Source organism: Aythya ferina (genome assembly GCF_964211825.1).
Source record: "Aythya ferina genome assembly, chromosome: 5".
Taxonomy (NCBI): Eukaryota; Metazoa; Chordata; class Aves; order Anseriformes; family Anatidae; genus Aythya; species Aythya ferina.
Window position 1 is genome coordinate 43,529,017 of NC_140301.1, and position 17,554 is coordinate 43,546,570.

At 54.9% G+C, this 17,554-nt stretch overlaps 1 protein-coding gene and 1 long non-coding RNA gene across 3 annotated transcripts in view; one reads left to right on the top strand and one right to left on the bottom strand.

Annotated features, from left to right (window-relative positions):
* LSP1 (lymphocyte specific protein 1) overlaps positions 1 to 17,554 on the top strand; it is a 40,133-nt gene that overhangs the window by 6,581 nt on the left and 15,998 nt on the right. The window contains exons 1-4 of one of the 2 annotated variants that reach the window (XM_084520615.1): positions 3,156 to 3,316; positions 12,563 to 12,715; positions 14,959 to 15,048; positions 17,296 to 17,491. In XM_084520615.1, the coding sequence (XP_084376741.1) occupies positions 3,258 to 3,316; positions 12,563 to 12,715; positions 14,959 to 15,048; positions 17,296 to 17,491 (498 nt within the window). In that variant the 5' untranslated portion in view covers positions 3,156 to 3,257. Of the gene's footprint in view, positions 1 to 3,155; positions 3,317 to 12,562; positions 12,716 to 14,958; positions 15,049 to 17,295; positions 17,492 to 17,554 lie in introns of those variants that run through there. The other variant, XM_084520614.1, reaches the window with a different exon arrangement.
* Positions 1,752 to 3,676, bottom strand: LOC311437397. The gene is made up of 2 exons (XR_014693440.1): positions 3,565 to 3,676; positions 1,752 to 2,338 (listed from the first exon to the last, which is right to left on the bottom strand). It is a non-coding gene; the product is annotated as an uncharacterized lncRNA (long non-coding RNA).

Genomic DNA, 17,554 nt, shown 5'->3' on the forward strand with positions numbered 1-17,554 from the left:
GACCTGGCAGGTCCTCAGCACTCCGACCCTGCTCTTCCCTCCCCAGAAATCACAGCACCCCAGCTAACCGTGCCGACGGGACACGCGGCCCTCATGACAGCACGCTTCTGGAGCTTGCAACTGGCTGCCCCTGCTGAGAAGGAGATAATGTGCTGCTCTTGGCTGCTAGACGCCCAATTTCCTTGGGATTATCTCTGCCTGCCTGTTCTGGCCTCTGCACTTGGCTGCCCGAAAATGAGTGCTGATGGAGTGTGCCGAGTGGGAACTAGGGATGGAGGGGACGCAGGCAAACCCTCTCCATCAGGCTGTTGTGCTGCTTGTGCCAGCTGGGGCCCCCTTCTTGCTGAACTGGGGCTCCTGGGAGGCTGGGCAGGTGCTGGTTTCAAAGTGGGGTTTGCCCATGGTGAAGAGGTCCGGGAGGTGTCAGAATGGGCAGAGAGGTTTGGGTGGCAGGGGGAAGACTGCGGGGTTTCTGACCCTAAAGCCACCCTTGCTGGGGCAGGGCTTAGCCCACGCTGGAGCAGCAGAAGCTGTTCCTGCAAGGGGGTCTGCTCTGGGTGGGTTCCCCGCTCTGACATGGGGGCACGGCTGCTGGAAACCACGCTGGCCCTACAAAGGGCCAATCCTCAGCACGACTGCCTGTTGGAACCCACGCTGCTGCTCGGCCGGGCTGGTACCGCTTTGCATCGCTGTGTGTTTGGGGAAAACTGCTTCGGATGCATTTCTTTGTTAGCAATGGAGTCTTTTTTCCTAGTTTTTCCTCTCCCCCCCCCACTCACTAGACCATGTGTTAGGCTCCGACTGATTTTGCAACCAGCCCTACATAGCAGAGCGGTTGTGTAATTAACGGGAACTGGTGCGGCCCTATCTCCGGGGGACTCCCGCCTCCTCCCCACAGCAGCCCAGCCCGCCTCGCTCCCTCCTGGCCTCTCACCTCTCCGCTGCCCCTGCTGCAGGAGAAGCCCTGGGAAGCTCCCCAGTGGCCGGCAGCAGCTGTCAGGGTGCTCAGGGCATCCCTGCTCCCATATTGGGGTGAGGTTTTGCTGTGGGGATTTGTGGTGGTTCTCCTAAGCATGCGCCACACACCCCCACTGAAAAATAATAAAAAAGGAGATGAATTAATTCTTTGTTTCTCTTCCTGTGTCCGCTGTGCTCCTGCCCGCTTCCTGGTGGGACCAGGAGGTTTGCTGCTGCGAAAGGAGGTGTGCAGCTGTGGGGCCAGGGCTGTTCTTGGCGGCGTGGTGGGATGCAGGCTGCTGCACCTGGGCTGGGTGGTGAGCGCGGGAGGAGAGGGGACAGAAGTGCCTCTGTTCTGCAGGATGGTGCTGTGGGACCGCTCTTCCTCCAGCTGTAGTGTGGGGGGCTCTTCCTCTTGGTGTTTCCCAGCAGACGGGTCCTGTCCCAAAAAGCAGAGCCCTGTAGGTGCGTGCACCATTCGGAGCATGGGGGCAGTGGTGGTGAAGTCCAGAGGAACGTCCTCTGGCTTGATCCTAATTACCCTGTAAATACTCACAGGGCTGGGACGTGCTCCTTTTGAGCAACAGAGGCCTTTTGTGGTGAATCTCTTGCGTCGTCTCCCCAGCCCCAAGCTCGGAAATAGCAAACACAGCGTGACAGCATCAGAGGGGCCGCAGAGCGAGGCCAGGATCAGTGTCTGTGCTCGCTGGGTTTGTGATCGCTTAGGGGAAGTTTGGTAAATACCTGAAAAAAAACAAAACTGTTTCGAAATGAAGCCAAGGAGAGGCACATCCTTCTGATCTGGGCCCAACGCACTTCCTTTTTATTGAGATTTCTGGGTGTATTTCGCGGGCAGCTTCCTCATTTCAATAAGCACTTCTGGAGAAGTGATTGAAATGTGTAAGTAAGGTGAGAGGGGGCTGAGGGCAGAAGGAAGGTGAGAGCAGGGGTTTCCCCCCAGTGGGACACGATGAGGAGGAGGTGGGCAGGTTGTGCCATGTGCACTGCTGCCTGCTGGGCTATAGAAGGGCTGGGACTTGGTAGGTGCGAGTCCAGGCACCCACTGCTCTGGAATAGAATAAACTTCCCCTCAAAGTCACATGTGGACCTTGGGATACAGGTGAGGGAGGAAAGGCTGATTTTGTTATTTTTTTCCAACACTGCTCCCACGATGAGGCAGCGTAAAGGCGAGAGCAGTCACCTGTCCCTGACAGCATGGCAGGCGGTGTTGGCAGGTGACATCGTTCCCAGTCCTTCACCGGCCACTCACATGCTTCTTTATCCTCCTGAAGTGCTGATGCTTCGTGAAGGCAAGCCAGTTCATTTTTTGCTCTCTCTCTGGTTGATGCTTGGGGAAACTGATGCACGGCAGAGTCGGTCACTTGAGCAGGCAAAGAGGAGTGGTGAGCGCAGAAGCAGGGTGCATGCCTCCTGCTGCCTGATGGCAGCCCCCAAAATCCAGCTGCTGGCCTCATCTCCTGAGAAGAGCTTCCCCTGGAGCAGTTCCCCAGTGCTAAAGCCCCTCTGGCATTAACCTGGCTCTGGGTTTGTCTTTAGGCACACGGGGACAGTGGGGAGGTGAGACTTCTCCCGATGTGAACGGAACAGGGCTGCCCGAGTGCAAGCTGCAACCCGAGGGCACAAACCCAGGCTGGCTTTGTTCCCAATTGTTGTAATAGGGAAAGCAGTGCTGGAGGTAAGGGGGGAGTAAAAACAGGGGAAAGGAAAAGGAAAAAAAAAAAACGAAAAGGAAAAAAAAAAAGAAAAGAAAAGAAAAAAAAAGAAATGGAAAAAAAAAAAAGGAAAAGGAAAAAAAAAATGAAAAGGAAAAAAAGGAAAAAAGGAGAAGGACAAAAAAAAAAAGGAAAAAAAAAAGGAAATGAAAAGGGGAAAAAAATAGGAAAAAAAGGAAAAAAGAACAAAAAAAAAAAAAAAAGGAAAAAAAGAAGAAAAAGGGGTAAATGGGGAGGGAGAAGAGCTGGAGAAGAGGAACGAGGGAGGGATAGAAGTGAGAGGGAAGCAGCCCGGGGGGGGAGCGCTGGGCTTTGTGCTGCGCTCGCAGGCAGCATCCAGCCTCGCATCCAGCGCTGCTCTCGGCAAGCTTTCTCCCTGACATTTCCAGCAGGCAGAGGAGGAGGAGGTGGAGGTGGAGGAGACAAGAGGGGGTGGGCCGGGGGGGGCTCGCAGAAACAAAAGGAAACCAGCTGCAGAACTTCCTGAAGACGGGGCCGGGGGGAGAAGCGAGGGCGTGCGGCGCCGGGCGGGAGCTGCGGGAAGGGGAGCCGCCAGCCTTGGCCACCATGACCAGCGCGATCCTGAGGAGGAACTCCAGCAAGCAGGGCCTGCAGAACCTCATCAGGTGAGCGCCCACCTGCCGGGGGGCCGGGGGGGCCCGGAGGGGCCGCCTGTGCCGGGAGCCGTCCCCGCGCCCCCTGCGATCAGCGGGGTCCGGTCCCCAGCCCCGACCGCTCGCGGTGCGCCGCAGGGAAAGCAAATGGATCCCCCCCCTTCCCCAGCAATATGAGAAAAGCAGATCTGAACTTACTGATGGCTTTTCCAGGAGCACACAACTGGAATAACTCAGCGCGGCCGGGCTGTGACACTCACCTGAGCCGGCTGCCTTTTTTTTTTTTTTTTTTTTCCTTTTTTTCCCCGAAATGTGCATTGTGCCGTGCCTGCTGTGATGTGCATGCTTAATTCTGAGGGGCCGGGTCCTCCCGGGGCTGCGAGCTGGCGCTGTGCCCTTGATTCAATCAATCGCTATAGTGCTTGGAACCTCTCTTCCTTACCGGGGCAGGGAGGAGGATGGCAGGGTTGTTTTTTTTTTTTTTTTTCCTTTTCTCAGCCCAGGCTGAACCGAGGAGCATGGCCACATTGTCTGCTGGTGCTGGGATTCCCTCCCATGCGCTCACTCTGGTTTTGAGCCGGGGCTGGAAATACCCCCCCGGGACCAGCAGCAGCTGGTGCTGGGGCAGCTCGCACAGTCCCTTGCGTCCCTCCCTGGCAGGAGAGACGAGCTGCTCCCCTCTTTATATTTAACTGAGCCCCTGAGCGAAGGGAGGATGGAATTAGGGAGCGCCGGGCTCACATCCCACGTGCTGGGCACCTCCGGGCTCCCTCGTGCTGCTGGCAGTGAAAGATGGGGCTGGTGGGACAGATGTTCCCAGGCGGTTTGGGATTTCCCTGGTAATGCAGGCTGCGAACCTCACCCTCCGAGTGAATTCCTTGCTGTGTGGGGGAGGCTGGGACCAAAAGTCACCCCGTCCCTGCCACCTCCTGGTCTGGGCACAGGGGTGGTGGCAGGGAACTGCTGTCCTCTGGGGTGGGAAAGGGGCATGAGGGGGGAGGCATGCATGCTTTGTACACAGACCATGGGCATCCGAAGTTGGCACAGCCCAACCAGAGGTGTTTTCTTCTCTGTAACCATGTCCCCGAGTTCCTCCTGCTTCAAGTAGGGACTTTTTTTGTGTCCCAGAGACGTGCAGGGGCTTTTACCAGAGAAACTTTGGGATGGCTTTTGTCCTGAGCGGGGTTTCTATGCTTCATCTGGCTGACGTTGACTCTGGGGCTGTGAATTCCAGCCCTGTTTATAGAGGAGGAGGAAGGAGCTAGGGCGTGAAGATGTGCGAGGGATTTAGCCCGCTGTTTACGCCCAAATAACTCCACTAACACTTGCAGAAATCAACACGAGAACAGGCAGGCTCTGCTCCACTCACAGCCTGTCTTGCAGCTGTATTTTCTCCCTCTTAAGCCTGCCAGGGAGGTGCAGACCCTTGAGCAAGCTCCTTCAGTCTGTGATTGCCTCAAGGCTCCTGGCTTCAAGATACATCCCTGTGAAGACTGTGCTCCTGCTCTGCTTTCATCTGTCCCAAGGTGACCGCAGGCTGCATGGTTATGCTTCATAGGTCTGAAGCTCTTCTGACGTGCAGGAGTGTGTAGCTGACCTGGGCACGAGTAAAATAGGCTGTTTGGAGCCTGATGTGTGCGCATCAGGGATTTCCCTGCAGTGCCAGATGTGCCCTTCACTCCTCCACGCCAAGCATCGTGCTCCCTTCGGAGCCTGGTGCGAGGCTCTCAGCATCTTTGTTGGGGTGACCTGTTGGCTCGCATGGTGCTCACCGAAATTTGGGAGGATCTACCTTTTGTGTTGCTCACAGGGAGCCGTGGGTCTGTCGGGGCTAACCAGGGACTTGCCTTCCTTTGGGGCTTGCTTTGGGGTGGGTCGGTGTGCTGGAGAGCCAAGCGGGACGAAGTGCTGTGACAGCACCCTGGGAGCATCCTTCACCTCTCGGCAGGCTGGAAAAAAAAAAAAAAAAGAGCCCGTCCTGTGCCTTGCTTCCTCCCAGGCACAGGGCGTGGGTGGCTTTGCAGGGGGTGCTCGGCAGGGATGGGCCACGCAGCGCTATCTGCCTCCCTCCTTCCCCTGCACATACCCCCTCGGGCATAATCTCTCTGTTGGGACCTCCCTGGGGAAATATTTGTCCCTTTGTAGCAAGGTAATGGCACCAACCCCTCACGCTTGCCAGAGACTTTGTATTTTTGAAGTCTTCTACAAACACAAGCCTCCCTATCTCGTTATCACGGTCTGTTCTCCCCTTATCCTCCTAATGAATTCCTATAAATAAGATAGGGATCCAGCGCCTGTCATGTCGATCCATTCAGTTCATTATCAGTTCCTGCCGGAATTTCTCTCCCTCTATTTATCGAGTCCCAAGTGTTTCACAAAAGAAGATGGCTGTTTAATTAACCCACAAATCAGCCTCTTTGTAAATCCGCGGCAGCGGCCACGCCACTCCCCGAAACTGGGTGATGGGGGCTCCGTGTGTGCAGCGCGCTGGATGCAGTCATGATCCCATAGCCACACTGGGTCGGGGGCAGCTTTAAAATACCTTCAGCTCCTTGAATTTCCATGTATGTCGTGAGTGTAATGCTTGGTGCAATGAGAATCCGGGCGTTTGCTTTCCCTTCTGTCCGTGCGTGACGTCTCCTGGAGGTGGCCAGGATGTGTCTCAGCAGGGAAGATGCTGCTCTGGTGTCTATTTCTGCTTGACCTCCAGAGCAGGGAGCTGCCTGGTGCCGAGCTGGGAATGAGGAGCTCGAAGGGCTTGGGAAAGGGCGAGGGCTGGATGGCGCTTTGAAGGCAAAGGAGATTTTTTTGAGGGGTGGATGCCAGACCACAGTTCATTGCAAGGGCAGTGGTGGTATCATGAGGGCTATTGCAGCTTCTCTGGGCTCATGTTCACCTCCATGTTCCCTGGGTAGATGCAGGGAGCAGATCCTTCTCCTCCATGGCATCCTCCTGCGTACCATGGGGATGCTTTCGCAGCTTTTCCTGGCCCTGGGGCTTGCTTTGCCAGGAGCACCACATCTGCCATGCGGTGTAATGTTCCTTTTCTGGAAGGAAAGAGGAGCTCAGCAGCCCAGCCAATGCTTTTTGCTTCTTTTTAGCCCAATTGTGCCTCACTTGTCTCTGGCTTCTACTCACCATAAAGCAAATGGATGTTTAGGGCCTGACCTTGAGGTGACGGAAATTTTGGGGAGCTGCAGGGGGTGATGATGGGGTGAAGCCCCACCATGCATATCTGCAGGTGGTTCAGCCAGCAAGGGCTGCAGGTGGGATGCTGGGGTGCTGTGTGACAACAGGCTTCCCGCTTCCCGAGGCTTTTTTTTTTCCCTTTCTCCCACCTTTGGTGACTTGGCTAAGAACAAGAGTTGCAATCAGTGTTTTGGGGCAAAACCTGTTGTTTTTTCTCGAAGGCACAGCAGAGGCTGAGGGCTTGTTGGGGGCCCTGGTTCCCGTTGCAGCTCAACTCATCAGCACTGGCCATAAATGAATTGAGCCTCAGCTCTCTCAGGGAAATGCACAGCGCGTTCCCACGGCCTCCCTGCTGCCTCCTGTCACTGCTCCGGCAGGAAACTCCCTCCTGCTGCTCTGGGCAGTGGGGCTTTGGGGGAATCACATCGCCCCGAGGACCCTACAACAAATGCCTTGTGGCCGAGCCGGTGGGTCCTCGAGGCTCAGCCCTGCTGTAAGCAGCAGCACGCCTGATATGAATCTTGCTTGAAATCCCAGCTTCAAGCAGGGGCAAAGCATTGTTCTCCTCCATCCTTTGCAGCATGAGTGCATCGAGGAGGTAGCCAAGGCAGCGAGGCTGGGAGGCTTGCTTTCCTCATCGAGAGACACAAAAAAAAATACTCTGGCTTAGTAAGCCAATCCGACCCTCCCTGACAAGCCTGCTTTCTCCTCTGGCGTGCCTCTCCCTTCCAAAAACAGAGCCCAGACTTCCTCCTCTTTAGGCAGACGCCGATTTCTCGAACCTTACAGCTGAGATAGAGGGAGCGTGAGAAAAGGCCACGGTTCGGGGTCGTACGCGGCACCGATTTCTCACACCTCCTGAGCGCTGCAGCCTGCGCAGGGTGCTGGGAGGGCTCCAGCCCCAGCCCTTTCTCTCCCCCCTCCGCCTCCAAATTCCAGACCGGTGATGTTAATGCATTACCGCACCAGCATATCTGTGTGCTAAGGACCCACGGTCCTGGGGGTGCAATCCATCATCTTGTAAAGGAGTTGTTGGGAGTCTGTCTGCTGTGGTTAAAAATGATTAAAAAATACATAAAAATGGGTTATTAAAGGCGCTGGCCTCAGGCTTGCTCCACCAGGCTGGGAGCGCTGCTGGTGGGATGCTTCCCAGCCTTTGGCATAGGTAGGGGAGGGACCTGCTTCTTCTCCGTGGCATGGGTTTGTGTCCAGGTTTGGGGTGTTGGTGATGAGATGCTGTAACTCCAACAGCAGCATCTATTTCTGCTCCTGTCTTCTGTTTAGTTCATCTTTGTGCAGGCTTTTCCCCTCCCAGGGACCTTGCACACAGGGGCTGGTCCCTGCTGCACCTTCTGGGTGGCGCCAGGAATACCTGGCACGTGTGGCTGTGTAGCTGCATGTTTTGTACTTCGGGCAGAAATGGGATATGCTGTTGAGAGGAAAGATCCGGATTCACTTAAAAAAAAAAAAAAAAGAAGAGTTGCTTTAATTTTTAAGGGGAAGCTAGGTCTGTGCCACGCTGCCTAGGGTTTTCTTCCATTTCTGCTCGATGAAAGCGCCAGCTGTATCTCACTCGGCTCGGATGCCTTGGCGTGTCCTTATCAGCCCCTGCGTGACGCCTTTCCGCACCCCAGCTCCCGCGGGTCAGCGGGGACGGGAGCCGAGCTGCCTGCCGTGATTTACAGGAGAGGGAAGCGCTGAGGCTGCGGGGCTGCTGATGGGGCGGGGAGCTTTGGTATGAGAAAAAGGCTTAGGGTGAAACATCTATATGCATTTTTTGCCTCCCTTCTCCCCTTGCTGCACCCCTTTTCTTGCTCAAACCCTGCAGCCTGGGCTCTGGCCGGAGCGATGCGGCTGAGGAATTACATGAATGTTTGGGAGGGAGAGGCTTGTGCGGCATCGCGGGCTGCCTTCGGATGACACGGTGATCCTTCAGAGCTGGAATCGCCATATCCCCCGGGACGGGGCTGAAATAAACTCCGGGCTGTGACATCATAGCTTCTGGTTTTATTTCTTTCCCAGTCCCCTCATATCGTGCCAATATCCACACCCCCTTCCTTACCCAGGTGGATAGATGATTATCCCCTTTTTGCTATCAAGCCACGTTACCTCTAAGCTCCAGAAACATGTCCATAAAGAAACTGAACTGCTGTTTGCCATCTGATTCAGGGATTTCCACATCACAGACGTTTGGCCAGCCTGAAAGTGAGCCTTGTGTCACAGAGGCCACTTGTGCTTGTTGGTGATCAGCAGCAGCCCCTTGGAGGGGAGGTCAGGATGCTGCTTGGACCTCTGCTGAGCTCCCAGCATCTTCATGGCGACCTTGGACGAGCCCTTAGGTTTGGGGACAGATTTCTGAGGGTGTCTTGGTACGTAGATAAACCTGGGTCCTAGGTCTTTGGAAAGGGCAGAGATGCTGAACTCTGTGGTGCTCCTCTGTAGCCTCTTGAGGGTGTCCTTTTCCATTTCAGGTGACAAGGGTGAGCTGTACACTTTGGGACCCCTGCAGTCACACCTGGACGCTTTACAAACCACAGATAAATGTGGTATAAAATAAAGCCCAGCAGCTCTACCTGGCAGCAGGATGAACCTGGGGACAGTCCTAGACAATATTCAGTTTCATGAGGGTGGGCAGCTTCTGTAGGTGTTTGTCGGATGGTAGTGAAGTAGTTTTGCTTTGAGCATGCCGTCCTCTCTCCATGATGGGCCACAGGGCACTGAGATTGTGGCTGGCCTGTGACAAGGCAACAGGGGCTGACATGGATAATGTGGGAAGGGGAATGTCCCTTGCATAAGTTTCTGCATCTTCCTCTCCCTTTCCTTGAAATTCAACAGAAGAGGGTGATGTGATGGCTGCTGGGGGTCACAGGGCACCTTCTCCCCTTAATGCAGCCCTGGTTCTCACGCGGGACGTTTCCAGAGGTGAAAGCACAGCAGCTTTTGCTGTGGTGGCGTTACCCTTGGCAGCAGTAGGGCTCGCACTGGCTTGCCCTTTGAGAAGTGCCAGGTGTTGGACACAACTCCTCCTAAATCGGGTTTCCAAAGCCTCTTTCTCCATGAACCCTGGGTATGCGGGGGCAGCCGGCGCGACAGGGGCACCCACCAAAGTCAACACTGGTCCAGCCTGGGACCCGGCGAGCTCAGGAGACAGGAATGTCGAGTGTGCTGGTGGAGGGTTGCTGGGTTCTGGCACAGGTCCGCAAAGCCTAAAGCCTCTGGGAGGCATTTTGCTTTCCTTTCTGGAATTAGCTTTAGTGCTGAAGGTTGGTTTGGGGCCAGCAAAACTTCCTCTGAGCTGTGAGCCTTGCAAAAGACTCCTCGAGTCTGCAGCATTTCCCTAAGCACAGCTCGACTGGTGCCAGAAATTTCCCTCGCCTGTGTATTATCAGCTCCTCGAGTGCCCATGAGGAATGGCCCAGAGGAAACGTGACCTTCCTAGAGATGCTGGCTTGTCTGCAGCAGGCATTAGTGGCCACGTGGAGCATGAACGCCTGTATCTCTGTTCTGCAGGAGGTGTTTGGTAGGGCGAATGGAAACAAAACTCCTCCCTGGGCTGGGGGTCCTGCGGGAGGTGAGGTCAAGAGCTGGAACTGAACTGGGCTGCCGGCCCCAGGCAGAGGAGTCTGAGCATCCCAGAGGTTTGGCCAGCTGTGGCTGCATGGCCAAATCCAGACCTGAGTGCTTTGAGCCCAGCCCTAGGTCTGCAGGCTTTCCTCGCCTCCCCAGTAAGAGAAATCGCCCTCTGTTTATGCAGTTGGCTCGGGGTGGAGCACACCGTGAATTCACCTTGTGAGCCCAGCGCTGTCGGTTTCCTTGTCCCATGTTAGGGGCAAGGAAATGACAAGGGCAGCTCTTGGTCCCACCAGCAGCTATGAGCCTGGTTCTTCCCATAGCGCCCCAGTTTTGGGGAAATGCCATCTGGAGCAGTGCTAAGCGCCACCAGCCTGTCCAGGCCTCCTGAAGCTCCGGATGATGGCTTCTAGAAATGGCAAAGATGGTTGTGCAACAAGGAGAAAAAAACAGGAGACCGTGCCTCCTTGTGAAGAAAACCGAACCGTTTTGAGATGAGATCTTTCCACCTCCTTGCCTTGAGAGGAAATTTTACAGCTGACCCCCTCTGCACAGAGGGGGCTGATGAAGGCTTGGGCTTGTCCAAGCCGAGATGGCACGGTCAGTTGGCAGCTCAGCAAACTGCTGTAGCTGACCCGAATGTGAGCACTGCACCAATGTTTTGTTTGTGAACTTGTTTGCTTGTTTTTCATTGAAAACAAATATTTGTGCTGCTAGGTCAGTTGGAAAGGAGTAATCACTTTCCCTCTCCTTGTTGGCTTGAACACTGAGCCCCAAAGCATCACTTTCTAAACCTTCCTCTAGTGCCAGCCTGTTTGAGCACAAAAGAGAGCTCTGAATCTGCTGATAAAGTGGTTTTAGGTGTTTGCTGGCATTTCTGAACCCAGGGCAAGCAGGGGCTCGGTGGGGACTTGTTCATGCCCAAAGTGTATGAGAAGCACCCAGCATCCTCGTGTCCAAGCCGCGTGCCCTGTGGCCACGGGCACTCGGATGCCAGCTTGCTCTTTGGTGATGGGAGCCAGGACATTCCCCCACCCTGCAGAAAACTGCATCTCCCCGAAACAGTCGCCCCGGCGTTGTCCTTGGCCTGTTCAGAAGATGCAGCGACAGAATAGCGAGCCGGTGAGGTCATGGGGAGAGAATTAGTCACATCCAAGTGGGAAGCGCAGAGGGCTGCAGACCAACGCTGGAGTGGGAAGCTGGCGTGATGCAGATGGGACCCCCCGAGGTCACCACAATCCCCTACAACAGCTTTCTGGGGAGCTGGAATTGCATGAAAATCTGGTTTGCTCGGGGAGAAATGTGGGCGTTGCTTCTCGTAAGCGGGGAGATCCAGGCGAGAGGGGGTTAAGGGCTGTTCGGAATTGGAGACTCTCTGGAGCTGTCACACAGGGGAGGGAGATCGTGGCAGAGTTTAATGAATGACTTCATTTAGATATTAAAAAAAAAAAAAAAAAAGAAAAAAGCATGCACACAAAAAAATAAAACAACAACACAGTGGCTTCCTGCCAGGCCCACAGACAAGGGTTTCTATGGGAACAGGGGGGGAAAAACAATAAATATGAGTGGGGGACGAGGAGGGGTGGAGGGGACCTGGCTGCCTCTCGGGTGGCTTCAGGCTCTTTGTTCCCATCGAGGGGAAGGGGCAATGTGGGGGGGAGAGGAAAGTGTGGCCAGAGGCACCTGATGGCATTTAGGAGAAGACCCCACCCAAGAGGAGTGAGGCGAGGGCAAGTTTTCTGCTCTCGAGGGGCAGCCGGGGCATCCTCACCGTGCTCCCCCCCGTCATGCAACCCTGCTAGGGCTGGGAAAGCTGGGCTCAGCTGGAAAATGCCCCACACTCACTCAAACCGGGCCTTTTTTTTTTAAAAAAAAAAAAAAAGTTTCCTTTCCATTAGATTTTTGCCCCAGTCCAAATTGACATCACATCTTGTGTCCTACCAAATGGGTTTGTCCTACAGGGAGAGCAGCCCCCAAGTGTGCCCACGCCAGGCAGGAGGCTGCAGATCTCCGTCCTTGCTGCCATAGGCACGCCTTGCACAGGAGCATCTTGGCGAGCAGGCTTGCAGACACAGGGAAATAGCCCTCCCAGTCTGCTGCGGACCTGGGCGAGTGGGATGGGGTGAGCAGCATCAGCAGCAGGTGCCCTGGCACAGAGTTGCCCCTCGCAGGCAGCGTTTTGCAGTGCCCCACACCAAGGCTGCTGCCCATAGGAACGATGCTGTCTCTTCCTGTGCATCCCATAACCTTGCGCACCAGTCTGTCCCAGGCACCAGTCCTTTCCTACAAAGGGTCTGGCGTGCTCCTGGAATTGCTCTCCTTGGAAAAGGAGCACAAAGGCTGCAGTGGGATGGACACCGTCACAGCCATGCCGGGAGCACTCACCCAGCGGAGCACCCGGCCCGCAGGGAGGGGTGTCTGAGCAGCTCGGGGGGTTATCACCAGTATGTTCAAGCCCTCGCAGTGGCACTGAGTTGGGTTTCCCTCTGTTTTGGCAAGGCTGACGGCACAGTGGAGCGTGGAAGACGAGGAGGAAGCAGCCAGAGAGCGGCGGCGGCGGGAGCGGGAGAAGCAGCTGAGGTCCCAGGCAGAGGAAGGCTTCAACGGCACCGGCTCCTGCTCGGAGAGCGCAGGCTCAGCGCAGGAAAACCAGTAAGAAATACCCCCGTACATACATCCTGGCACCAAAAACCTCCAACCACGGATCAGGCATCTGTTGTTTGAGGCGGTTTGTGGGGTGGAGGGGCTCCTGAGCAGGTCTGGTGGGATTTAGCCCAGGTTAAACAAGGATTGTTTAGCTCATGGGCTGGGGGTGAGGGCCTCCCCTGGCCAGGCTCCCTGCTCTTCCATCGAGGATGCTGCACCGGCAGTGGGAGAGCATCTGCAAGAGGGCAGGGTTTGTGATCACGGAGCACCCGCCAGAGAGAATCAACAGCTTCATTTTACTAGGAAACCAGCAAAAAGGCACTTTTTTTTTTCCCATGAAAAGATTTGTTGTTTCCTTTTTTTCCTCAGGTAGTTTGCAAATTATTCAGGACTTTTGTTGTTGTTATTTTAAAGAAGCTTCAAAATCTTTTTATGGCAACGCACCCAGTGATGTTCTGCAGAGAAAACCACTGTGATCTGCCCTAAAAGCAAGCAGCATATCTGGAAAGTAATAATAATTATTCACTCTCCCCCTCTTCTTGCCCCTTTCACACAGGGGCTGGAAAACAGTTTGTGGAGGTCTTTGAAGCAGCTGATAAGATGCTCAGATTTACTGGGAGGTGCTGCGAGTGGCCCCAGACACAAAGCACTGACAGTTCCTGAATTTGAGTGCCCGGGTGCCTGCCTTAGCCACACGTGTACCTTTGGTGTCAGTGGGAAGGGTGCTGCTGCTTCTCTGGCCATCCCCTGGTTCCTTCTGCAGCTGCTGACAGCCACCTGGGCTCGCTCAGGCAGCCGGGGTCAGCCTGCTGGCAATCTGCGCTCTCTCCCATGTAAACACCGTCCCCTCCTTCCCCTGGAGCTTCCCGCACCGGCACTCACCCTATCTGTATTGCTGCTCTCTTCCCTTCCCCCATTAAAAATAAAATAAAAGGAAATAACCAGCAAACTGCTGGGGCTGAGCAGCAGTTTTGGGTGCTCCTCCCGGGTGAGCCTGGTGAGGGTACATGTGTTTTTTTGGAGACCTTCAAGCCACTGATGTTATGGAGAAGGCTGAGCATCTCCTGACACCTCTTAAGAGCCCAGAAGGGCAAAGGAAAATTAAAAAGGCTCATTGGTGTTTAGTGTGTGTTTTGAATCTGTGAATTTTAGACTAATCCGTGGGCTCCACACCCTATTTGCCATTCCTAGGGGATGTGACCACCCTGTGTCCCGTGAAGCCACCTCCTCCAGCTGATGCTTGCTATGTGGGCACCCACCCTGCAGCCCCACCTGGCTGGCAGTTCTTGTTGTGAATGCAAGGAAAGAAATAGGAAAACCCCATCAATGCCCATGACCCCAGAGGGCTGCTGCTCCATCTGTCTGTCTGTGTGTCCGTGGGCCAGGGCAGTGTGCTAGCAGAGGGCTGTCATCACAGCCTGGGAACGCGCTCCCAGGGCCGGAGGGCAGCGGGCTGCAGGATGGACGTGTTTCCTCCTCTCTCCTTTCCTATTTAGGAAGGATGGGGGCGGTTTTCCCCTCCAGCACACAGAGCCATTCCCTCTGAGCAAAGTGGCTTTTGGTGCAGTTGGACTTCAGCCTGGCCCACGGGGGGCTGCTGAGCATGCTGATGGCTTGAACTGCAGCCAGCAGAGAAGGGCTGGGGAGGATGTGAGATGGAGTGAGGCTGGGCTGTGGTCCCCTGCCCATCCCCGAAACATCAGCATGAGGAATGCCCATGTAGATATTTGGGTGTGCAGCAAGGCAGGGCTCCAGCTTCAAAGCCACGCCTGCAGCATTCATCCTCACCCTTTATTTCCAGTTTTTTTTTTTCCATATGCCACTTTCAGATGGGGCAGGACCAGCACTGGTATTTCACAGATGGGGAGCCAGCATCTCGGAAGCACATTTGACTGCTTCAAAGCTCTATGGAAACGTGAGGATCAGCCCAGGACTTGAGCCTGTGCCCAAACACAGTTTTCCTGCCCTCCTAATGCTGTGCTCTGCTCGGGCTGGCTCCTGCTGGTTCCTTTTGCTGGGGGCTGAATGCAGGCGAAGGGCAAGTGGGAGCCACACCTGAAACACCTCTGGTCCAAATGAGCTCCGGTGCAGAAGAAAACCATGGGATTTTTTCATTTTGCTGTGCCTCTTACTTCTGCTCACCTGTCCCAGAAACTGGGCAGGCAGCAGGGTGCTTCTGCTGGACACGCTGAGCTGGCTGGGTCTTTTGTGTCACTTTCATCCTAATTTTCCTCCTTGCTATGTTTCAGCTATGACTTTAAGCCCTCCGGGCCCTCAGAGCTGGAGGAGGACGAGGGGTTCAGCGACTGGTCCCAGAAGCTCGAGCAGCGCAAACAGAGGTGGGTAGGGCAGAGCTGGAGCCACCAGCATCCCCAGGATGAGGTGACCAAGGCCAGGTCCTGCCCTGCATGCCACGAGGGGAGGCTGGAGCATTGGTGGGATGGGGACGGACGCTCTCTGCCTGCAATTTGGGCTACCCGGGAGGAAGGGACACGGGGCTGCCCGAGGCTTTGGGGATGTTTGGCTTCAGCTTCACGCTCCAAGCAATGGCAGCCGGCCAGGACGCCTGGGCTTGGAGGAGTGACAACAGCGGATCTAAGCCACCTGAGCTGCTGCAGGGGCCGAAACAGCCCCTAACATAATGCAGGCAGCCTAAAAAAGCTGCTCTATGTTATCGCTGCTTCCTGTCTCATGTCAGCCTAGTGGGTGTTGTGGCCCCAGCCCACCTCGTGCTTGACTCCTCTCTCAGTGGTGGAAAACAGAGCCCAGATGGACGCTTGTGTCCCTGCCCAAGAGCTGAGGGCCAGATCCATCTTCTATCCCTCTTCCCTGGCTGAGCTGAGCAGTGCTCCTGATTAACTCCTGCCCTGGACACCGTGTACCTGCACGTGAACTCTGTGACTCAGCTGTCCAAGCAGTGTGGTTTTATGGGGAACTTTGTCCCACGATGACACAACCCCTTCTTTGCCCATGGGATTGAAAAAAAAAAAAAAAAAAAAAAGCATAATATTAATATTTACTGCTGCACAAATACGTGGCCTCTTCCTTTACCCAAACACTGCAAGCTGCACCTTCCCCTTTGCAGCTCCAGGAGCACCTCCCAGCAGAGCTGATGATCACAGCTGGGAGAGCAATCAGAAATCAGCCCCAGCTGCTTTTCTGCACTCTCCCCTCCCTATTAATCCCCCCCTTGTAAAGAGTTTGTCCCTAGGGAGAGGCTGCTGCTGTTGGCTGGAGGGGGTCTCTGTGAAAGGTGGGCTTCCCAGCTGGTGGCTGTGCCCTATAAAGTCTGGTCAGCTGCTTTGTCCTTCCTCCTGGCCCATCTGCCTTGCCTGAGGACAGGCTTGGGGTGCAAGTGAAGGTAGGAGGTGTGCCTGGCCACGATGCCCTACGCTGAGTCAAGTGGTGCTGTGGGGTTTCCTAAATCTCCTCTTTTGTTTTTTTAACTGGACATGGAGCAAGTCCTGTTTCTTCCATCTGAAGAAGAGCTATGCTCTGGTCTTCAGACAAGGGAGGGGAGATGGTTTCTCTCTGGTAAATGGAGCTAAACAGCTTGTGTGTCCCCTGAGGGCTTATGCAACCCCATAGTTTCTTTTGGGGTCAGGTTTCCCACTTTGCAGGGGAGATCTGTGCCCCAGCCAGCCATACAGGAAGGTGGGAGCTGGATGCCCCTCTGCTGTGATGCAGTGGGGTCGGGCTTACTGCCTCCCATACAAAACTGCTCTGTGTAAGAAGCATCCAGTATGCAGTGTTGTATCTAGTGGCATAAAGTTCTTAAAATGAGCTTGCACTTCAGCTGGAGCTGTTGTTGGCTGAGGCATCTCAGTTAAAAGAAACTTGTTGCCTGGGCTGCAAAACCTTCAGAGCCTGTTTGTTGGTGGTGACTGCACAGTCGTGGGAGGATGATCAGTAGCGAGCCAGCGTATGCATCAGCCTTTTTTCCAGAGGGGTCAGTGAGGAGGCCTGGAAGGTGGCTGTCCTGTGAGCTGCCTTCCCAGCTGCAGGGAGGTGGGTGGAAAAGCCGAGCTGGAGCTGCTGGCCAGCGAGGCAGGAGCAGTGAGTCACCCCGGGCTCTGGCAGCAGCCTGCTAGCCAGCTCTCTAGCCTGCAACCCGGGCAATTTTCGAAGAAAGAGGTGGGAGGAGAAAGCTGGCCTCCAGCCTGGGGCCATAAGATGGCAATAGCACCTTGGCACATCTCTGTGAGGGCTCAGGAGTTAAGTGCTCCTGCTGGCTCTGTACACTCAGCGTGGGCTGCTCTGCTTTGGCAAAATGGGTTGCTCAAACACTGCTGGGTCTCTTCTCTGCAGCCCCTGAGAGCTGTAGGAATCCTCACGTGAAACTTTTGTGATTTATTGTTTTATTTATTATTATTATTATTTTTTTTTTTTTACCCCCTTGGTTGCTTTGGGACTGCTTTGGTTTGCTGGGCTCTCCTTATAGACATAAATAGAGGTGTCACTTATTTGGGTAGGTAAATCTGAGGTTTGGGACTGACACAGACTTACCGCTGCCTGTGAAGGTGCCTGATGTTGTCTGTAGGCTTGTAACAACTCTTTGCTTCTTTGTCCTCTTCCCCTGCCCCTAGGTCCCCGCGGCAGTCGTATGAAGAAGAGGACAGTGGTGTGAGGGAAGCAGAGGCCAAACTGGAGCAGATCCAGCTGGACCGGGAAAGCCCGGAGGAGACCCAGGAGGAGAATGTGGCTATTGGGGAGGAAGAGAGGCTGTGCCAGGAGGAAGAACATATCCAAGAGCAGCATGAGGAGGAGAGAGTCGAGCAGGAGGTGAGATCAGGAGGAGCTGGGCTCTGATGGGATGGTTGAGGTGGGAAGGGACATGTGGGTCTG